At 38.4% G+C, this 17,416-nt stretch overlaps 1 protein-coding gene across 1 annotated transcript in view; it reads left to right on the top strand.

Moving 5' to 3' along the window:
- Nucleotides 1-12,377, top strand: part of LOC124712063 (uncharacterized protein CG3556-like) — a 45,888-nt gene extending 33,511 nt beyond the window's left edge. The window contains exons 3-5 of the mRNA XM_047242358.1: nucleotides 734-923; nucleotides 4,268-4,422; nucleotides 12,245-12,377. Coding sequence (XP_047098314.1) covers nucleotides 734-923; nucleotides 4,268-4,422; nucleotides 12,245-12,306 — 407 coding nt within the window. The 3' untranslated portion in view covers nucleotides 12,307-12,377. The remainder of the gene's footprint in view (nucleotides 1-733; nucleotides 924-4,267; nucleotides 4,423-12,244) is intronic.
- Nucleotides 12,378-17,416: the final 5,039 nt, after the last annotated feature.

Raw genomic sequence — 17,416 nt, 5'->3', positions numbered from 1 at the left:
AGCTTGAAGAGTGCTTTCATGTTTTGTACCTTTGTTTCCCAGGATTCTTCAATTAAGAATTTAATTTTCATATGAATAGCTCGTAAGTAAAAGGCGCTGGCTATTTCACATTTATATAATCTATATGATTACTCTACAATTCACACTTAAGTAGGGCACAGGAATGAAAGAGTCACCTTCAAATTATTTCCCTACTCTCGAATACATGTGGTTAAAATTGACACTAGTTTCTCTTATTTCACGTGGGAGTCAACAATAGATTTTGGCATTCAGAGGAGAAAGTTATTTATTGTAATTTTGTGAAAAGAACAACAAAAAGCATTTTTCCTTTAATGATTTCCACTCGAATTCACTTACCATAAACGTGACACTGTCTCCCCTATTTCGTGATAATACAGAGCAAGTTGCCCTTTCTTTAACATTTCTGTTGTTTTCTCTTAGTCCCACCTGGTAACGATCCCATACTGTGCAGCACTACTCCACAAGAGAACGAACAAGTATAGTATAGACAGTTTCTTTTGTGGATTTGTTGCACCTTCTAAGTTTTCTCTGAATAAAACGCAGTACTTGGTTCGACTCCTTCATAACATTTCATATGCAATGGTTCCATATTAAGTTATCCATAATTTTATCTCTAAGTATTTAGTTAGATCGACAATCTTTTACTCTTCGTGATCACACAAAACTATAATGGCGTAGAGACATTTGTACCTGACTTAATTTCGTTAAACAGTTGCAGATCGCCTCAGAGTGGCAGACATCACTGGCGTGGACCATCGAAAGGACCCGCACGTGACCATCACATATTCCATCTGGGTGGGAACGAACGTATCAGAGAAGTACACCCTTTTGCTTCACCCTGTGCGCAACACGTCCTTCTATGACGTTATGATCCTCGCCGCTTCGATAGACGAGCATTATCAGTGAGTCTTCAGAAAAGGCACGCTGAGAATACGTCGTGTGTTTCTTAGACGTTGTAACAGCTTGTAATATTACTTTTATAAATTGAAATGCCTTTTTTGCGGCAATAAAAGGTGTTTCAATTTATGAAACGCATATTTATATACTTGCTGTGGGTAGTGGCCAAACAAACTAATTGCACTGGTTAATGATTGATTCAGAGATTTCGCCGAAGTGATTTTTGATTTGATGGTGTCACTGTCTCATCGTGACACGGTATTCAAAAGAATAAGTGTTGGGGGCAATGCAAGCGAATGTCCCCTCAGCAACTTCCTGCAATGTGTAACACACCTTCTTTCTTTGATATGTCTTAACGAAGTCTCGTTACGCTTTGTTCAGAGTATATACTGTTACCTGTTTTTTACATGTCGAAGATATTGACTGATTCTGTCAAATGGTGACGAGATCAACGTTTTGAAGTCGGGTGTAATTGACCGTGAGTGTATCAGAAAGTACTTTCTCACTACCACTGCAGAATACACCGTCTGTCCTAAAAGTTCCGAGACTGATTAATTTCTCACATATAAGCGACGTCAGCGCAGTAATTACGCTGGTAGCTTGAACTAACACCTGTAAACAACAGACGTGCATTCGACCAGTCAGTTGCGAGAAGGCTGTGTCAAGTACTGAACGTGTGGTTATAGTGTGTCAACTTTGTTGTCAAACAATTTGCAATGAAACATATCTAAATAAAGTGTTCAATACATTCTATAGCACGATTTGAAGAAGAGAAAGAGGTATGCAAATTATATTCTGCACACTTTGACTCCCAAATAAAAACAAAGATGTGTGGACATATTCCAAGATCTGGAAAAAATCACTTCAGGTGAGGAGACTTCGTGTCATCAGTACGAGTGTACCACAAAATGACGAAGTGCAGAAATTTACAAGAGAGGTCAATGCGTTAACAATATAACTGACACCCAAGTCAAAGTGATGGGTGGGTCGTACAATACCACAAACAAGCACTTCTCAGACAGCTTTACATAGTTGTATGATCGACAATGTAAAACACCTAAACTACCATCTCACCTTGTGGTGTGCGTACTGTAAGACCTTCAGTACACACACCATCAGATTGACTTGTCGCTCTAACAAAGTAGGCGAGTGTCAGCTATATGTCTCGTGGTCTTATTGTGGCGTGTTTATCTTCTGCCGTTAGGTCAGACGATAGAAATGCCACTTGCACGCTTAGAGTAGCAGACTGACGGTGGCCAACTTTAAACAGAACTTGATTAATTTTCACACACATTTATTAAAATAATAAGACACATAACAATTACTTAACTTGGTTCTGGATGCTATTTACAATTGACCCCTGTAGTTCCTTTGGTATTGGTACATTAATCTTATTCTCACATATATCTCTGATACTTGACAAAAGTGTCTATACATTTATCTTCATGGCTATGTACAGGAATATGGTAATCTTTTTAGGTGCAGACTGAAACTTGACTATAGACAGGTACAGACAAATGTAGACTGGTACAGACTGGTGCAGACAAATGCAGACTGACTAATCAGAGGCCTGTACACTGGTTATAACACCTCGCGCGTTCATGTATCACTGCGCGAGTGTGATCTGCGAGGGGAAAAGGTTCTACGTTAGCAGCAATCTCATTGGCTGTGTTACATATTAATACGCAGATCGGCGGAAGCAGAATTTGGTCCATCTCTATGGCAGCGCCATCTCGTAGTGCGGAGATGGACGAGTGCTGCCTCTGTTGTGCATAGCGGGGCGCGCTCTAGTGGGAAAGTTGTGTACGCGCTGACTACGCGGAACTATGTACACAACACATCTTGTCTCTGTTTATTATTAATCCAGTCTCGAAACTGTTTGGTCTTACGGGTACAACTATTGAGACAAGGGAATTGACTTGCGATACCTCTAAATGTATCGACGTATCGATGCTGCACCTGAGTATTCAAAGAGCCTTTAGAAGCTGGATTCGTATAATACTGACGACTTGTACCACCCGAAAACCCTTGCTACTAATCATTTACCACTTAATTTTGCTCTACAGGACATACCGTGTTTCAATAGTTGCATGCCAAAGTCTGTACAACAAATACTCTATTTGTATAACAAATATTTCCCATGTGGCATCTGCATACGTTATTGAATCCTAAATACTACCCTAATTGTGGAAACTGATATCTCATCACGGGGTATATAATGAATAAAAGAACAAATTTGTGTGTTTCACAGTCTTGTGCAAGCCTTTCAATATGAAACCACTTGGGAGAGCTGCATATTATGAGTGTTAAGTGTATCTGTCCAGTGTAAGTGACTGTAATGATTGTCTGTAGAGTGTTGTATCACGTTTGAGTTGTTGATAACAATAAAAGAAGGGAAAGGCTAGAACCTGGTACCATGCTTCTCTCCAATAGCACTAAGTGGGCTGTTGGACTTAACACCCCTACCAATAGTGTCATATACCTTCTCTCCATGAGACACTGTAGAAAGATACTGAATATAGCACAGAACACTTGCACAAATAATTCGCCCCCATTCCTGAGCTTACTCATGTACCCCTGTGTAGGGGTGCCTGACTCAGAGATTGTCAATTCTAATCCCAGTGGTAGAAGACATTTTCACCATCAGTACTTGGCTGGTGAGGAGAGGAGAGGGGGTTGTCACCAGACTTTGCCGCAATCCCCTTGGTTAAATTACAAATCTTTCCACTGTATCTCATTTACTAAGGGCATATAACACTGTTAGTGATTAACAGTCCATCAAATGGGAATGTTAAGATCAGCAATCTTCCTGATTCTAGTCAAGAGAAGTAGGCTATGTGCCATGATACCACACTATCCACACAGCAAATATGCACAGGACAAAACGCCTTTCCAATTACCTGACTGAACCTAACTCACAGGATCTTCCAGCCAACAATCACATATGACTCTTTCATTCTTAATTGGCGCTATTCTGGGTGCCAAAAGCCTCACTCCTCTACCTCTGCTCCCCTTGTCGCTCAAAAATTTGCAGTGAAAGTTTTTTCTACCACCAGGATCTTAATCGAGAGTTGCATATTAGTATAGGTATTAGTGACCTCGACCATGAAGCTGAGTTGGGATATGCATCGATCCTTAAATAAATGCCTCGTTTGCACACCACAGTTAAATGTCTACATGATATGACATCTTTTATAATATTATTTGTGGTATCATCTTGAAGATTAATCAATTATGTTAATGGAAAACCGACATATTTACCTAATGTTAGATTCCAAAGAGGAAACATTCTTCTGAAGCTGTGAAGGAAACTTGTACACAGGACTGTAGCATTGGAATTAATTCACAGGTTTGAGGCGACAGAGTGGCCCTATGGGCACTACATCACGATGCTGGCTGGCCACAGGGAGGACCCTGCCAATTACCTGTTCTGGCTGATCTACCAAACACCACAGCTGCCCGACCCTGCCAGCCCACCTGGCAATGAACTCCTCACTCCTGTTGGTATGGCCACTGCACCTGCAATATTCTTACTTACTTTACCAACTGTGTGAATTATTTAGTTAATTTAAAGTCTGTCAAATGCACTGTAACGTCAGACGATACCTGATACCCTTGGAATACTGTACAGCTGGCTGTTCCATCCCAATGGTAGACAAAGAGCATGCATGTTGGCATTGGCACCCATGCCTCATAGAACAATGTTGGAACAGTCTGCTGCATAAGATTCCCTGTCTCTTCAAAATGTGCATCTTTTGGAAGTGGCATGTTCCCTGCCACAAGGCTGAAGTTATGTCCAACAGCAGTGGTGATACAGGCAAACAACTTCATGGTCATGCCAAGTGAATTTCTATAGGCATGCATTGTACTGTAAGCAAAGTCTTTCGGGATAATGTCTAACCATTTCTGCACCCAAATCAATCACTGAAAGTAGTCACGATGTTATTTGATAATACATGAAAAATCCATCTCCTCAGTAGTATGTGGAGAACTATCATTACTGGAAATCTAAGGTACATGAAATCCACGTAGTGGTTTACTTCCTGAAGCTACAGAACACAATCTCCTCGTTTCCAAGGAAAGGGCTGTTTATCAGCTATGACTTTTTCAAACAATCCATCCCAGCACTTGGCTTACATAATTTAGGGAAAACAAGGAACCTAAATCTGGACGACTGGATAGCTTTGAACCACTGCATCTTGTCACCCAGTACCCTGATTTAAATGGAAGGATGTAGGGTTTACGTCACATTGACAAGGCTCATTAGTAATAGTAACAGAAATAGAAAGTATTATGCCATGAAACACCAGTTAACTATTTATGAACTCAGTGGTGGTAACCCACACATAACAAACATTAAGTGATTGAACTTTCATTTTGTTTGAAACTGATATCTGCTATCAACATCAGTATGAGGTGTTACCGGCTAAGGGCACGAATACACTCTTGTATTCCATCATTTTTCGTGAGTGCATCCAGGATATTATTAATTCTTGTGTCGATATTTCGGCTGACAACCTTTCATCCATTCTCAATGCGAGGCACTTGCAAGATTTTTAAAACATTAAATCGTGGAGTTAAGGCTCATGTGTCAAAGATAAAACTGTTGGCAACAAGAGCATCAATCATAGATGAAACATTACACCTCTAAGAGCAAGCACAGAATCAGCCAATTCATAGTGCTTACAAAGTATTTATCTGATTATTATGGATGACATATATTTGAATGCCAGGTAGTGACAGCCTAGAAGAATTTCTCTCTGAGAGCGCAGACATAAAATGACAGGTTTCAATGATATGTCAAGCTGGAAACCCTCATCCCAGTTGAACAAGTTGTCTGCTAATCGTATTTCCAAGCTTCCTTGACCTCTGAATCAAAATAGGACGACGCTGTGGTCAGTATCTTATCTTTTTCGTAATTTTTGGAATGGCCAATGGAAATACAATTAGCCAATAACGTGCTCAAGCAAGACGAGGATTTCCAGCTTGACAAATTATGGAAGCCCCTCATTTCACATCTGTGCTCCGAAAGGTGCTCTAGGTCTTCATAGCCTGGAAATTCTTACATGTGCCACCCACAACAACTTAACAAATACTTAGTAAGCACTGGGGATTTGCTGACTGTTATTGTTTTGTGTTACTCTTAGAGATATTAAGTTTTATCTGTGACTGACGCTCTTGTTGCTAACAGTGTTATCTTTTACACATGTGTGTTTACTCATCAGTTTAAAGTGCTTTCAAAATCTTGCAAGCGGCTCGCTTAGAGAGTGGCTGAAAGGTTGTCAGCCGAAATATTGGAACAAGAGTTAATAACATCCTGGGTGCACTCCCAAAAAATGTTGGAATATTCGATCAGCCAGGAAAACTTCAACACTTTTGTATTGCTTGTGGCACAAAAGTAAACAGCCACCGAATGTCATCTTGAGAAATTTCTTGCCATGGGTGAAACATATGCTTTGGCAGTCCATTAATATTGCATTCTGTAGGCTGGCATCTATCTGTCACATCACATTCGTCAAGGCATCTGTAATGTGAACTGCACTTTGAGGTCTTGCATAATTTTGCTGGAATACTGGTATATTCTTCGACCTATCTAAGGCTTTTGACTGTGAGAAGCACAATATTCCCCTGGATAAATTATGGGATTGAAGGTATAGTCAACCAATGGATAATGTCATATCCAACCAAAGGAATGCAGGAAGTTGAATTTAGCAATTCAACCAATTTAGTCTGGGGATGTTATTCTGACTGGAGAGGAATCACATTTGGGGTTCTCTAAGGCTGAATCATAGGTCCACTATGGTTTGTCATATATATATATGTAAACCATCATCTGTCTAGTGTATAACAAGCAGAATTAGTTCTTTTTGCAAATGACACTAGTATTGTAATTAGTCCTAGCATAAATATAGAAATAGAATGAATGATAAATAATGTTCTTAAAAATACACAACATATTCAGTTCTGCACATCCATGTGTACTACACCAATGATAAGCGTAACACATAGTGAGGAAATAATAAACAGGGTCGAAAGATCAAAAATTTTAGGACTCAATATACATGAGAATTTAAACTAGGAAATGCACATTTTGGGACTTCTAAAACAACTTTGTTCAGCCACATTTATACTTAGAATCACTATAAACCTAGGGGAGAGAGACAAATCATTACATTGATATATTTTGCATATTTTAATCCTATAATATCATATGAATTAATTATCTGGGGTAACTCATCCTTAAGAAAGTGTTCCTATTTCAAAAATGTGCTGCAAGAATAATATGTGATGCTCACTCACGATCATCTTGTAAACATCTGTTTAAGGATTTAGATATTCTGACTACTACTTCACAGTATATTTATTCCCTCATGAAGTTAGTTGTTAATAGGCCACAGCAGTTCAAACGGAACAATGCTGTACCTAATTACAATACCAGAAGGGAAAATGACATCCATTCCTTCAGAAAAATGTTGTCTTTTTCATAAAAAGGGGTGCACAATGCTGCAACTAAAATATTTAATCGCTAAACCAGTGGTATAAGATGTCCGACAGACAGTAAAGTACAATTTGAAAACAAAGTGAAAAAGTTTCTCATTGACAACTTCCTTCTTTTCTAAAGAAGAATTTCTATGATTGTAATGTGTAAAAGGTAGTGGGTAGGAATTAATAACTCTCATCTGTATGTTTCTTCTTAAAAAAAACTTAATAATGTTCAGCATGTAGCCATATTTACAATTGCAATGTGAATGTGCAATTTGCAATGTGAATGTGAAATGACCAGTTCCACATCATTACAAATTATCATGTAAAACGATCCATGTAACATGAAATTAATTAACTAATTATGATATTTGGTGACCTGGCCATGAGAGTCAATCATAAAGTCTTGTCATGGTGCAATCCTTTTGGAAGTGAAGTCTCCTTGCCATACTGTTCTTCTGAGTCCATGATGTCACCACACATTCTGCATTCATTGCAGCACAGCCAACTGTCTCCAGGTTCTGTCACTATGATGCTACCATCTCGCTCACGCCAATGATTCAACCTTTCTTAAAATCTGGAAGTTGGCGATAGCCTCTATGTGCACATTATCTGGGTATGTTGTCTTGTAATTTCTGCCTGATAAGTTCCATAACGATAGACACATTCACAAGCCTTCATGTAATTACTCCAACCTTAATCTGTAAGAAAGACTTTTTTTCTGTACTGGAAATACTAAATGTAAGCTATTCTAAAGATCAAATTTTAATCAACCTAGCCCACAGATATTAAAATACTGCAGTATCAGATTGGTAACATCCATTCAAGTTGTTCATAGTGTAATACTTCCCATTTCTGTCACTGGATTTATCATATGACCTACTCAGTACATCTGGTGACAGTACAAAAGACTGGAAAGTTCCTTGCACTAGCACAACCATGGGAACCACCTAATACATCATCCTGTCTTATCATTTATGTCTGCACAGAGCTACAATCAAGTGTTTCCAACAGATTGAACCCTCTGCAGAACCTTAACCCTCTGCTGAACCTTATCATGAAACTAATATATTTTAGGTAATCGACTTCATTTGCAGCATCTGCCAGTCAAGACTTCATGTGACTCTACATCACATACAGTAAATTCGTTGGTAAACCATTGAGCAGCTGGTCAGACCTATCTTTATATATGGGTGTAGAGTTGTGGTGCTTAACTAAGATTTCTCTAAAAATCGAATTAAAAACGTGTGCAAGTGTGTAGTCTCTCATGTATCGTACTAAATCTAAAATTATGCTTGACCTCTTCATTAGCCAAAACAGCAGTTGGCTCCAAAGTCGTGTCAGTGTTGGTATTTGAACCACACCAAGTGATATAAGGCTACAACATGCGCAAATAGGCAAAAGTACTACATATTCACTGATTACAAAATCGTCAAGCGACTACTGGAATCAATCAAGACAGTCAAATGTCTAGGAAAATCAACTCAGAAGGATTTATAGTGCCATGGAATTCCATTTATTTGAAAAAAGAAACTGCCAGGCTGAATGTCTTTCGTGTATACTAAGGAACTGTGGTTTATCTTTTGAGGAAGGTGACAAAACGACTAAAAATCAGAATGTTTTTCTGACAACTTTTGATCCTGATCACATTGTATTGATGGAAGAAAAGAAAAGGTCTACACGAAATGTTATCGTGTTTGCTTCATCGGCATAAGAGTGCCAAAGAAACACCAACAGACGGCAGCTGGCGCCGCTTCAAGAAAAAAAAAACTATGCATTGTTCTAGAAATTACGAGAGTAAACAGTGTGAGAGAGTTGTACAAATGGTACTGTAGCTAATAAAAATGGGCTACCAGCTGATGCAAGAGGGCCATATTGAAGGATCTATTCTGATATTCACGTGACATAGCTAGAAGCTGAAAGAGATGGTCCACGCGATATTTGAACTCCACTCCTCGCATATATTAGACACAGTCTCACCCCATCTATTTGAGAACGAGTTATCGATTGCAACGACCACGACATCGACAAAATTACGTCGATAGCGCAGGGAATATTTAATGGACACATCACAATAAACCCACAGACCCTAAATATCAGATCCACTTACACCAAAAATGTAAAGAATTTACATTAAATAATCAGTAAGAACAACACCTGGGCCATTAAGACCAAGCAATACTACAGTGACCTGGCCACAACTGTAGGTTCTTTGAGTGCTCTGGGAGATGGTTCATTTTTAACTACAACACATGAAATATCAGTTCACTTTATTACATGGATGAATAAAAAGATTTACTGAACTTGAGACTGTCCTTTGCAACAGGAGAGTGTAGAATATTTACAAATGTTATTGACTATGAAAGTATCACTTGATGCATACAATCACAAACTGTTCTCCTAGAGTACAATGTTGAACTTTAATTAAAGTACATGGTCTTCTGAAACTTCAAGATCTCTATTCATGATGTTGTTGATACTGAAGCTGAGCTAAAAAACTGGGGCTTATCTGTTGAATGCTTGACACTACTCATACACTGACCTCAGAGTGAGTGCACTCCTTTGGTGAGAGGGAGGCTTGGTCTTCTGGAGCGCCTTCCATATGTCAGATTGCAGTGAGCCCTGTCTGTCTGTGGCATTGATTTGCGGTGCTGACTTTGATGTAATAGCGCGATCTCTAGATGATATCACACAGAAGTAGGTCGGTCATGTAGTTCACATACACTGATATACATGTAAAAAACGTCAAGGATCCATACGAAATGTACTACTTGCTTGGATATGCATCATTGCAGCCACATAAAATAGCTAGCTGTAACATCATCTGCATTCTCTGTATAAAAAAATGATTTCCTCAAATTGTATTGGAGAGTGTTTGTGAGAAGATCGTGTTACACCTAGTGTAAGAACGAGAATGTCTATATCATGTGTTGGAATACAGAGTGATGGGACCACAGCCTATTAATAGTATAGTTTATTGTTCTGTGATATTGCTGCTTGTGTCGGTAAGACACGCATGACTTACATGAACATTTGGAATTTATGGGTTCAGAAGACCCATACTCAACAATGCCATGTGACTAGTGGCCAAGAAGAGAAATACATGGTTTGCTCAGCTGTGCAGGACTATATGGCCATACCACATTCTGTGAACTAGGAAACAGGCTTGTTTGCAGCAAGTCAAGTATTCACACAGACAGTACGACGACGCCTAGATCACCGTAGACTGTTGGCATGGTGACCATTGTCGTAATTTCCCTTGGCGAGACAGTAGAGAGGCACACTGACAGCAGTGTGCCCAACGAGTTCCAGTTCTGTGTAGAAGATTACATTGGATGAATCCATGTATAAAGGGTCTGAGGACAACTAAAATTGCCACACTGCATGCATTATCACATGTTGGGCCAACACTTTGCATGATGGTATAAGATGCCACTGGATACGCAGTATGAGCATATCTCTTTCACATAGTTGGTAATTTGGAGAACATGCATTACATTTCAGGCACATTAAGTCTTTTGGCCATGGCCTGTCTCCGAGAGCACTGTGATATTATTATTTAACAAGATAAAGCAAGACTACATGTTGTCCATGCTGCCCTGTCCTACCATGAAAGACTATTCAATTGCTCCCTATTAAGCACTTTCTGCAAATCTCTCACTCACAAAAAAATATCTGGCCATGAGTTGCTGACTGGCTGACACTTTCCAGCCACTAACATTAATAAATTGATGAACTCTAGCATAAAGTTGAAGCACATATCCATATCTGTCATCGACTACTTATTCACCTGGAGGCATAGTTAGGTTAGAGCCATTGTTGCTGTATATAACCAGCAGCAGAATATGATTTCACATATATACAGAGATATGTACTTTCGAATGCATTGTCTTTATTTTTATTACTGTTTCGTTTTTATTTCACAGTAATGTTATTTCATTTAGTTTTATTATGATTGTTATTTCGCTCTCTGCTTCCCTGGAGCCTGAGCTCAGTTATGTTCATAGTTAGTGCAACACTTTCATTGAGCAGTTCATTTAACTTGAGTTCTGGGTCTTGAACAATGTTTTAGGTAAATGTGCTTTTGCTAATATTTTGACATTTCTGCTGTTTTGCAAGGAAAGCTATCCGATTTCTATTCTTTTTGGTGGGGAAGTGAGAAGGTCAGTTGAAAACAAGCACATAAACAAGACACAGAAGAGACTCATAAGCAAACAGACTTGCTATTTGATAGGAATATGTTTTAATTCCCAATAGGAAAACACCACTAACTTCCAATCTAATGGTTTTATGCACTGAAAGCCAGAGATTATCACTGGGGAGACTGTAGTGATTTCTCACTGTTCGTACAGGGATTGAGTGGAAAATGTACACATTATCGCCAAACTGTGTTCTTCGTATTTTCCCCAGCCGCATCCGCTACTACTGCCATTCCACCAGTGTAACAGTTCTACGATCTCTATTCCCTCCTTCCGTTCACTTCTGAAATGAAACTCAATGTGATGAATGCCCTGAAATGAAATGAGAACATGTCATTTGATAGGTTAATCTGATCCTTTACTATGTTGTGAAAAACGTGCCATTCATGTATATTTAATAGCACCATTTACTGTTATTACAGTTGCGTTACTTATTTGTTTCATAAAACGAACAGAAAATTGTGATTCTCTACAGAAGTACCTCCAGTATGTTAAAATCACATGATGTGGAAGAGTATGGAAAATCAAAGACATGCCCAAGGGAAATGTTATATCAGATGAAAACTTGTTCAGTTTGTATGCAATAAATAAGTCTTTCAAAATCGAATCATAGAGACTAACTTGTTGATTTTTTTCTTTTCTAGGTGTGGACAGCTTGTACGTTGATGAAGGGGACAACTATTTGTTCTGGCTCAGAAATCTGTAACTTTCCACAGAATGGCTATGAAATGAAATGTTGTATCCAGACAATCCCAATAAATGCTTCTCCTGCAGTAATGACATTAGTATAATGTTACATAAAAACTTATGCATATATATTATATCGTATAAATATTATATTATACAACATATTATGTTATGTAAAAACTTCATTTTGAAGTCATTTTCCATTTTTTCCTCGTTCTTTAGCCCGAGTATCTTGAGAGCAGAGTGTGTTCATCCTTGCCTATAGACATGTAAAACCGCAAGCAGATCAAAGCTGAAAATTGTCCAAGCAAAAGCAAATTATCTCTTTGTTACAACTGTTAAGAAACAGTTGCTGTTAGGACATCAATGCCCGCATCTCGTGGTCATGCGGTAGCGTTCTCGCTTCCCACGCCCGGGTTCCCGGGTTCGATTCCCGGCGGGGTCAGGGATTTTCTCTGCCTCGTGATGGCTGGGAGTTGTGTGCTGTCCTTAGGTTACTTAGGTTTAAGTAGTTCTAAGTTCTAGGGGACTAATGACCATAGATGTTAAGTCCCATAGTGCTCAGAGCCATTTGAACCATTTTTTGACATCAATGTACTCAAAATAGTGGTAAAAAGTTAGATGTACTGCTAAACAGAGCACCAATAACGTCCAAGGTGGCAAATAGACTCACATTGTATTCTTACAGATTTTAACAATGGATATAAGCAGGCAGCTCCGATATAAATAACGTTATATTTGCAAAAGTAATGATGTTCTCACTCTGTATTGCACAGTTAGATGTGGGAATACTTCTTGACAATGTCCTCAGTCACCTACCTATAGTTTCATGGCGAGCTGCTTCCTCCTCTGTGGCACTATCGATGCTGGAAATACTATAATGTTCAGGTACAAGGCTACAGTTCAATTGCAGAGGATTGGCTGCTACTCTGCAGTTCAAAGTAACTCATTTCTACCAGTGTACAATTTCGATTCTGAAATATTACTTTAGTTGACTGTACTTCTCATACACTAATATTTTAAACACATTAGAATCCCTTTTATAGCCATCTTACACAATTCAGCCACCAATTTTTCTCGAGTGTAATTATATTCTGCCTATTGTGATAATCAGTCACTTCAGTTTCAGATATTACGATAACATTTCTGTGGTCAGTATAGAATGCTCAAGACAACACTTGCGAGATTAATCCTTGCAGCTCAGGTCCCAGTTCAATGCATATGGAATGGTCAATATGACATGGCAGGCATTCACAAATATAAATCACTTCTTGCACTAATTGCTTTAAATAAACACGCAAATGCATTGCCTGTCTCATTCCATGACGATCTTGTACACCCACTGACGATTAATTACTTTATCACCGCACTCAGCTCTATGCTCCAGTGAGTGAACTGACTACTGTGGAACTTCCCAGCTACATCAGGTCAGTAGTATTCTACCACCACATGAAAACAGAAAAATGTCACACTGGAGGTGAACTACCGATAGTGCTGTACACTAAACATAGTTTACAAGTTACACACTAACATTGCAACAGGTTGATGCCAATTTACACTGGATGTCAAGCCACATCACATTATGGCATCATCACATCAAGGTGTATTCGCACTTTCCATTACATGTCAGTTTGCTTAGTACTGTATGAGATGGTGAAAGCGATGTTATGAGACGCTATCCATGATACAAAAAGTTGGAGTAGAGTATTGGAATTGAGGAACTATAAAGTTTATTAATGGCCAAAGCAAACTTTCGAACGTATGTCCCTGATCTGTTACGTGAAGTAAAGTTCTGAGAAATGAAACAACATTTCAAAAAATCGACATTTATATGCTAGCGAAAATATATACACACAAATACATCAAACAATAGTTCTAAGGGAATAGACAGAGCGCACCTTACCCATTATGTTTTTCCCTTATTTAACTATTTCTGTCATAAACAACGGTAATTTTCTTCTTCATTACAGCTGAAGTTCTCATTTAAAGCGTTATACACTGAAAACTGCTTCATCAACGTATGTTCTTATTTATGTAACTGTGGGCATCAGTTCTGTTCTGTTATTGTAAAAGCTAAATAATTTTCGGTTTTTAGGTATCTGAGCTCCCTTTTGGAAAAACACTCTATGCAAAAAGTATTCAAATCGTGGAACATTTCCGATTTGCCACAAAAACAAAGCACAATAATAAAATAAGGATTAAGAAGAAACAAAAGCACAAAATTCACTTCTATGTCAATAAAGCATGGCGAAAATATGTTAACTTCCGATGTTAGCAGATGTCGACACGGCCTTTGTTAAAGCAACCATTTTAAATGCATTATGGAATGTTTTGACATAATGAGACATGACAGCCAATGTGAATTAGCCTTTATAATGTAATTGCTGCATGGGGAAAATCTATTCTGTCCACTCAAGAATTTGAATTCTGTTGCACGAAAAAGACTTGCAGCCTATGGAACTATAAAATGGTTTAACTAAAATTCCTTGTATTTTGCTCATATCAACAGTCTGACAGTACTCAATGAAGAATGAATATTAAGCTAAAAATGTTGTAAATCTCCTGATGTTCGAGTTCTTCAAGTATAACAATTTACAATAAACTTATTAGATTTATGGAGTGTTCAGTGATTATTAGTTTCTAGTAATAATAATAATAATAATATAAATAATTGAGATTTACTTCAACATTAGTTTTTGCTTAGATAGTGGAACATGACAACATAGCCATCAAGTCCGCGTGTGACAGGTAGGTAGGCACAGCAAGTACATTAAATGGAGAAGTGACAATATTAAAATAAAGTGTGTTTCAAAAAGATTCATTGAAATTTTATATAATCCTTTTTGAAATATTGTGTTGGTATAGTGCATTAATTTCAGCAAATCGTTGAAGGACTGGCCTTGTATCAGTGTCATAGTGGCTGCAGTTTTATAATAAATGACCTGTAATGCCTTTGTAGAACCATTTTTGTGAATCATACTACTGAATAATGGTGTGAAGCTGCTTTAGATGCATAGTATGCAACATATCCCCGCTGAATTCATTAAAACTGTAACTTATTTAGCTTATTCGGTCATCAATAAGTATTAAAAAATCTTCATATTGAAATAGTACACTACTGTTTATCCACAGAAGTTAAACTGTTGTTTTTTCTCTGATAAAAACTTTCTGTAACGAGTACTTCCAATATTAAACGTTCCAAGTAGATCACAGTGGATATCATCCCAGTTTGTATCACAATTTGAGAGGCTGTGTTGTGTCATACGTTTTCATTGCCTGATGGTAACTTCTACCCTCATTGGCTGACTACGTTTCAAAGTAGATCACAGTGGATATCATCACCATTTGTGTCAGAATTTGAGAGGCTGTGTTGTGTCCTACGTTTTCATTGCCTGATGGTACTACACTGCACTGCGTAGTTTTTACCTTTGAGAATGGAGCAGATTTTTATACAGCGAAAGAAGTTGTCAGATCATGTAGCTGCTGCAAGTACCACTGGTGGTAGGATCATGGATACTATTGCTGGCTATATGAGCCGATATCTGAAGTAACCACCCTTGCTATTCTCTTAACTCCTAATATTGTGACAACAGTACAACGTGACTTGCTGCCAGACTCTGTCAACATGTCCCATCTTTCCTCCATTTCCAAGCACTACATGTCCTTTCCGAGCACGATTCTTATCGTCTTTTCTTCGTAGACCATGAATTCATCTCTGAAATATAGCCTTCCTTGAAATCAAATCTTACCCTATACATGACATCCCAGATACATGGCTCCAACGCACTGTTTCCTTGTGAAATTGGCATCCCACTTATCTTCTAACACTTACATCCTACCTATTACTTCTTTGCCATGTGCACATTTCACATTATTTTCCACATATTGCCCATGGCCCCTTCCTATACACAATTACCAGGAGACTCTAGTTATCTAGTGCTTATACCAAAGACAGTGTACAGTGCATAACCATCAAATTTTCGAAAATATTGTCAGTCATTTATATCTTCTTAAATTATTTTAGCTGTAAGTTTCACTACTACAGACTACTATTTTGTAAGTTATGTTAATGACTTGATCATAAAGTAGCTATTACTTCCTTACAGAAAAGTGGATACTGAGTGGAAAATGTGGAAATATTGCACTAGGGATGTAAGTGCCTACATTAGAATTAAGGGGAAACGATTTTCCAAATAACACTTTGCTTTCATAAGTTACTCAATACACAAATGCAGATCACAAAGGTCGATTTACTATGCAATACATTATGCATGACACTCGTAAGCTTCCAACAGTTTTATAAGTATGCCTTCAATCATGTTCTACAGAGTGTCAGCATGTTGACTTGACCTGCACGATCACCAGATCTGCCTACAATCAAGAACATGATGGACATCATCAGATAACATCTCCAGCAATATCCACAAACAGCATCGACAGTCCGTGCAACAGACATGGAACTCCATCCAGCAAACTGACATCTGGCACTTGTACAATACAACACATGCACATTTGCGTGCTTGCAATTCAACGTTCTGGCAGTTATACCAATTATTAATGTACCAGCATTTCACATTTACAATGGCTTATCCCACACTTACATTAACCTGTGATCTTACAATGTTAATCACTTAAATACATTATCTAGATAAATAACTTACTCCTCCCGAAAAGGTCCAATGGTACTGACCAGCCGCCATGTCATCCTCAGCTCAAAGGCGTCATTGGATGCAGAGATGGAGGGGCATGTGGTCAGCACACTGCTCTCCCGGCTGTATGTCATTTTCCAAGACCAGAGCTGCTACTTCTCAATGAAGTAGCTCCTCAGTTTGCCTCACAAGGGCTGAGTGCACCCTGGTTGCCAACAGTGCTCAGCAGACCGGATGGTAGCCCATCCAAGCACTAGCCCAGCCCAGTAGTACTTATCTTTGGTGATCTGAAGGGAACCAGTGTTACCACTGTGGCAAGGCCGTTGGCTACCTGAATATATGTATTCCCGAAATTTCATTATCCTGCATTAATTGTATTTCGGTGTTGTGATTTTTTCCCCATTAGTGTATAATAGTGATTTACTTTCACATCAAATTGTCCTTTCTTTCATTTAATTTTCATACATCTATGCATTGTCA

Source organism: Schistocerca piceifrons, chromosome 8 (assembly GCF_021461385.2).
Source record: "Schistocerca piceifrons isolate TAMUIC-IGC-003096 chromosome 8, iqSchPice1.1, whole genome shotgun sequence".
Lineage (NCBI taxonomy): Eukaryota > Metazoa > Arthropoda > Insecta > Orthoptera > Acrididae > Schistocerca > Schistocerca piceifrons.
This window is presented reverse-complemented; position numbering and strand designations above follow the sequence as displayed.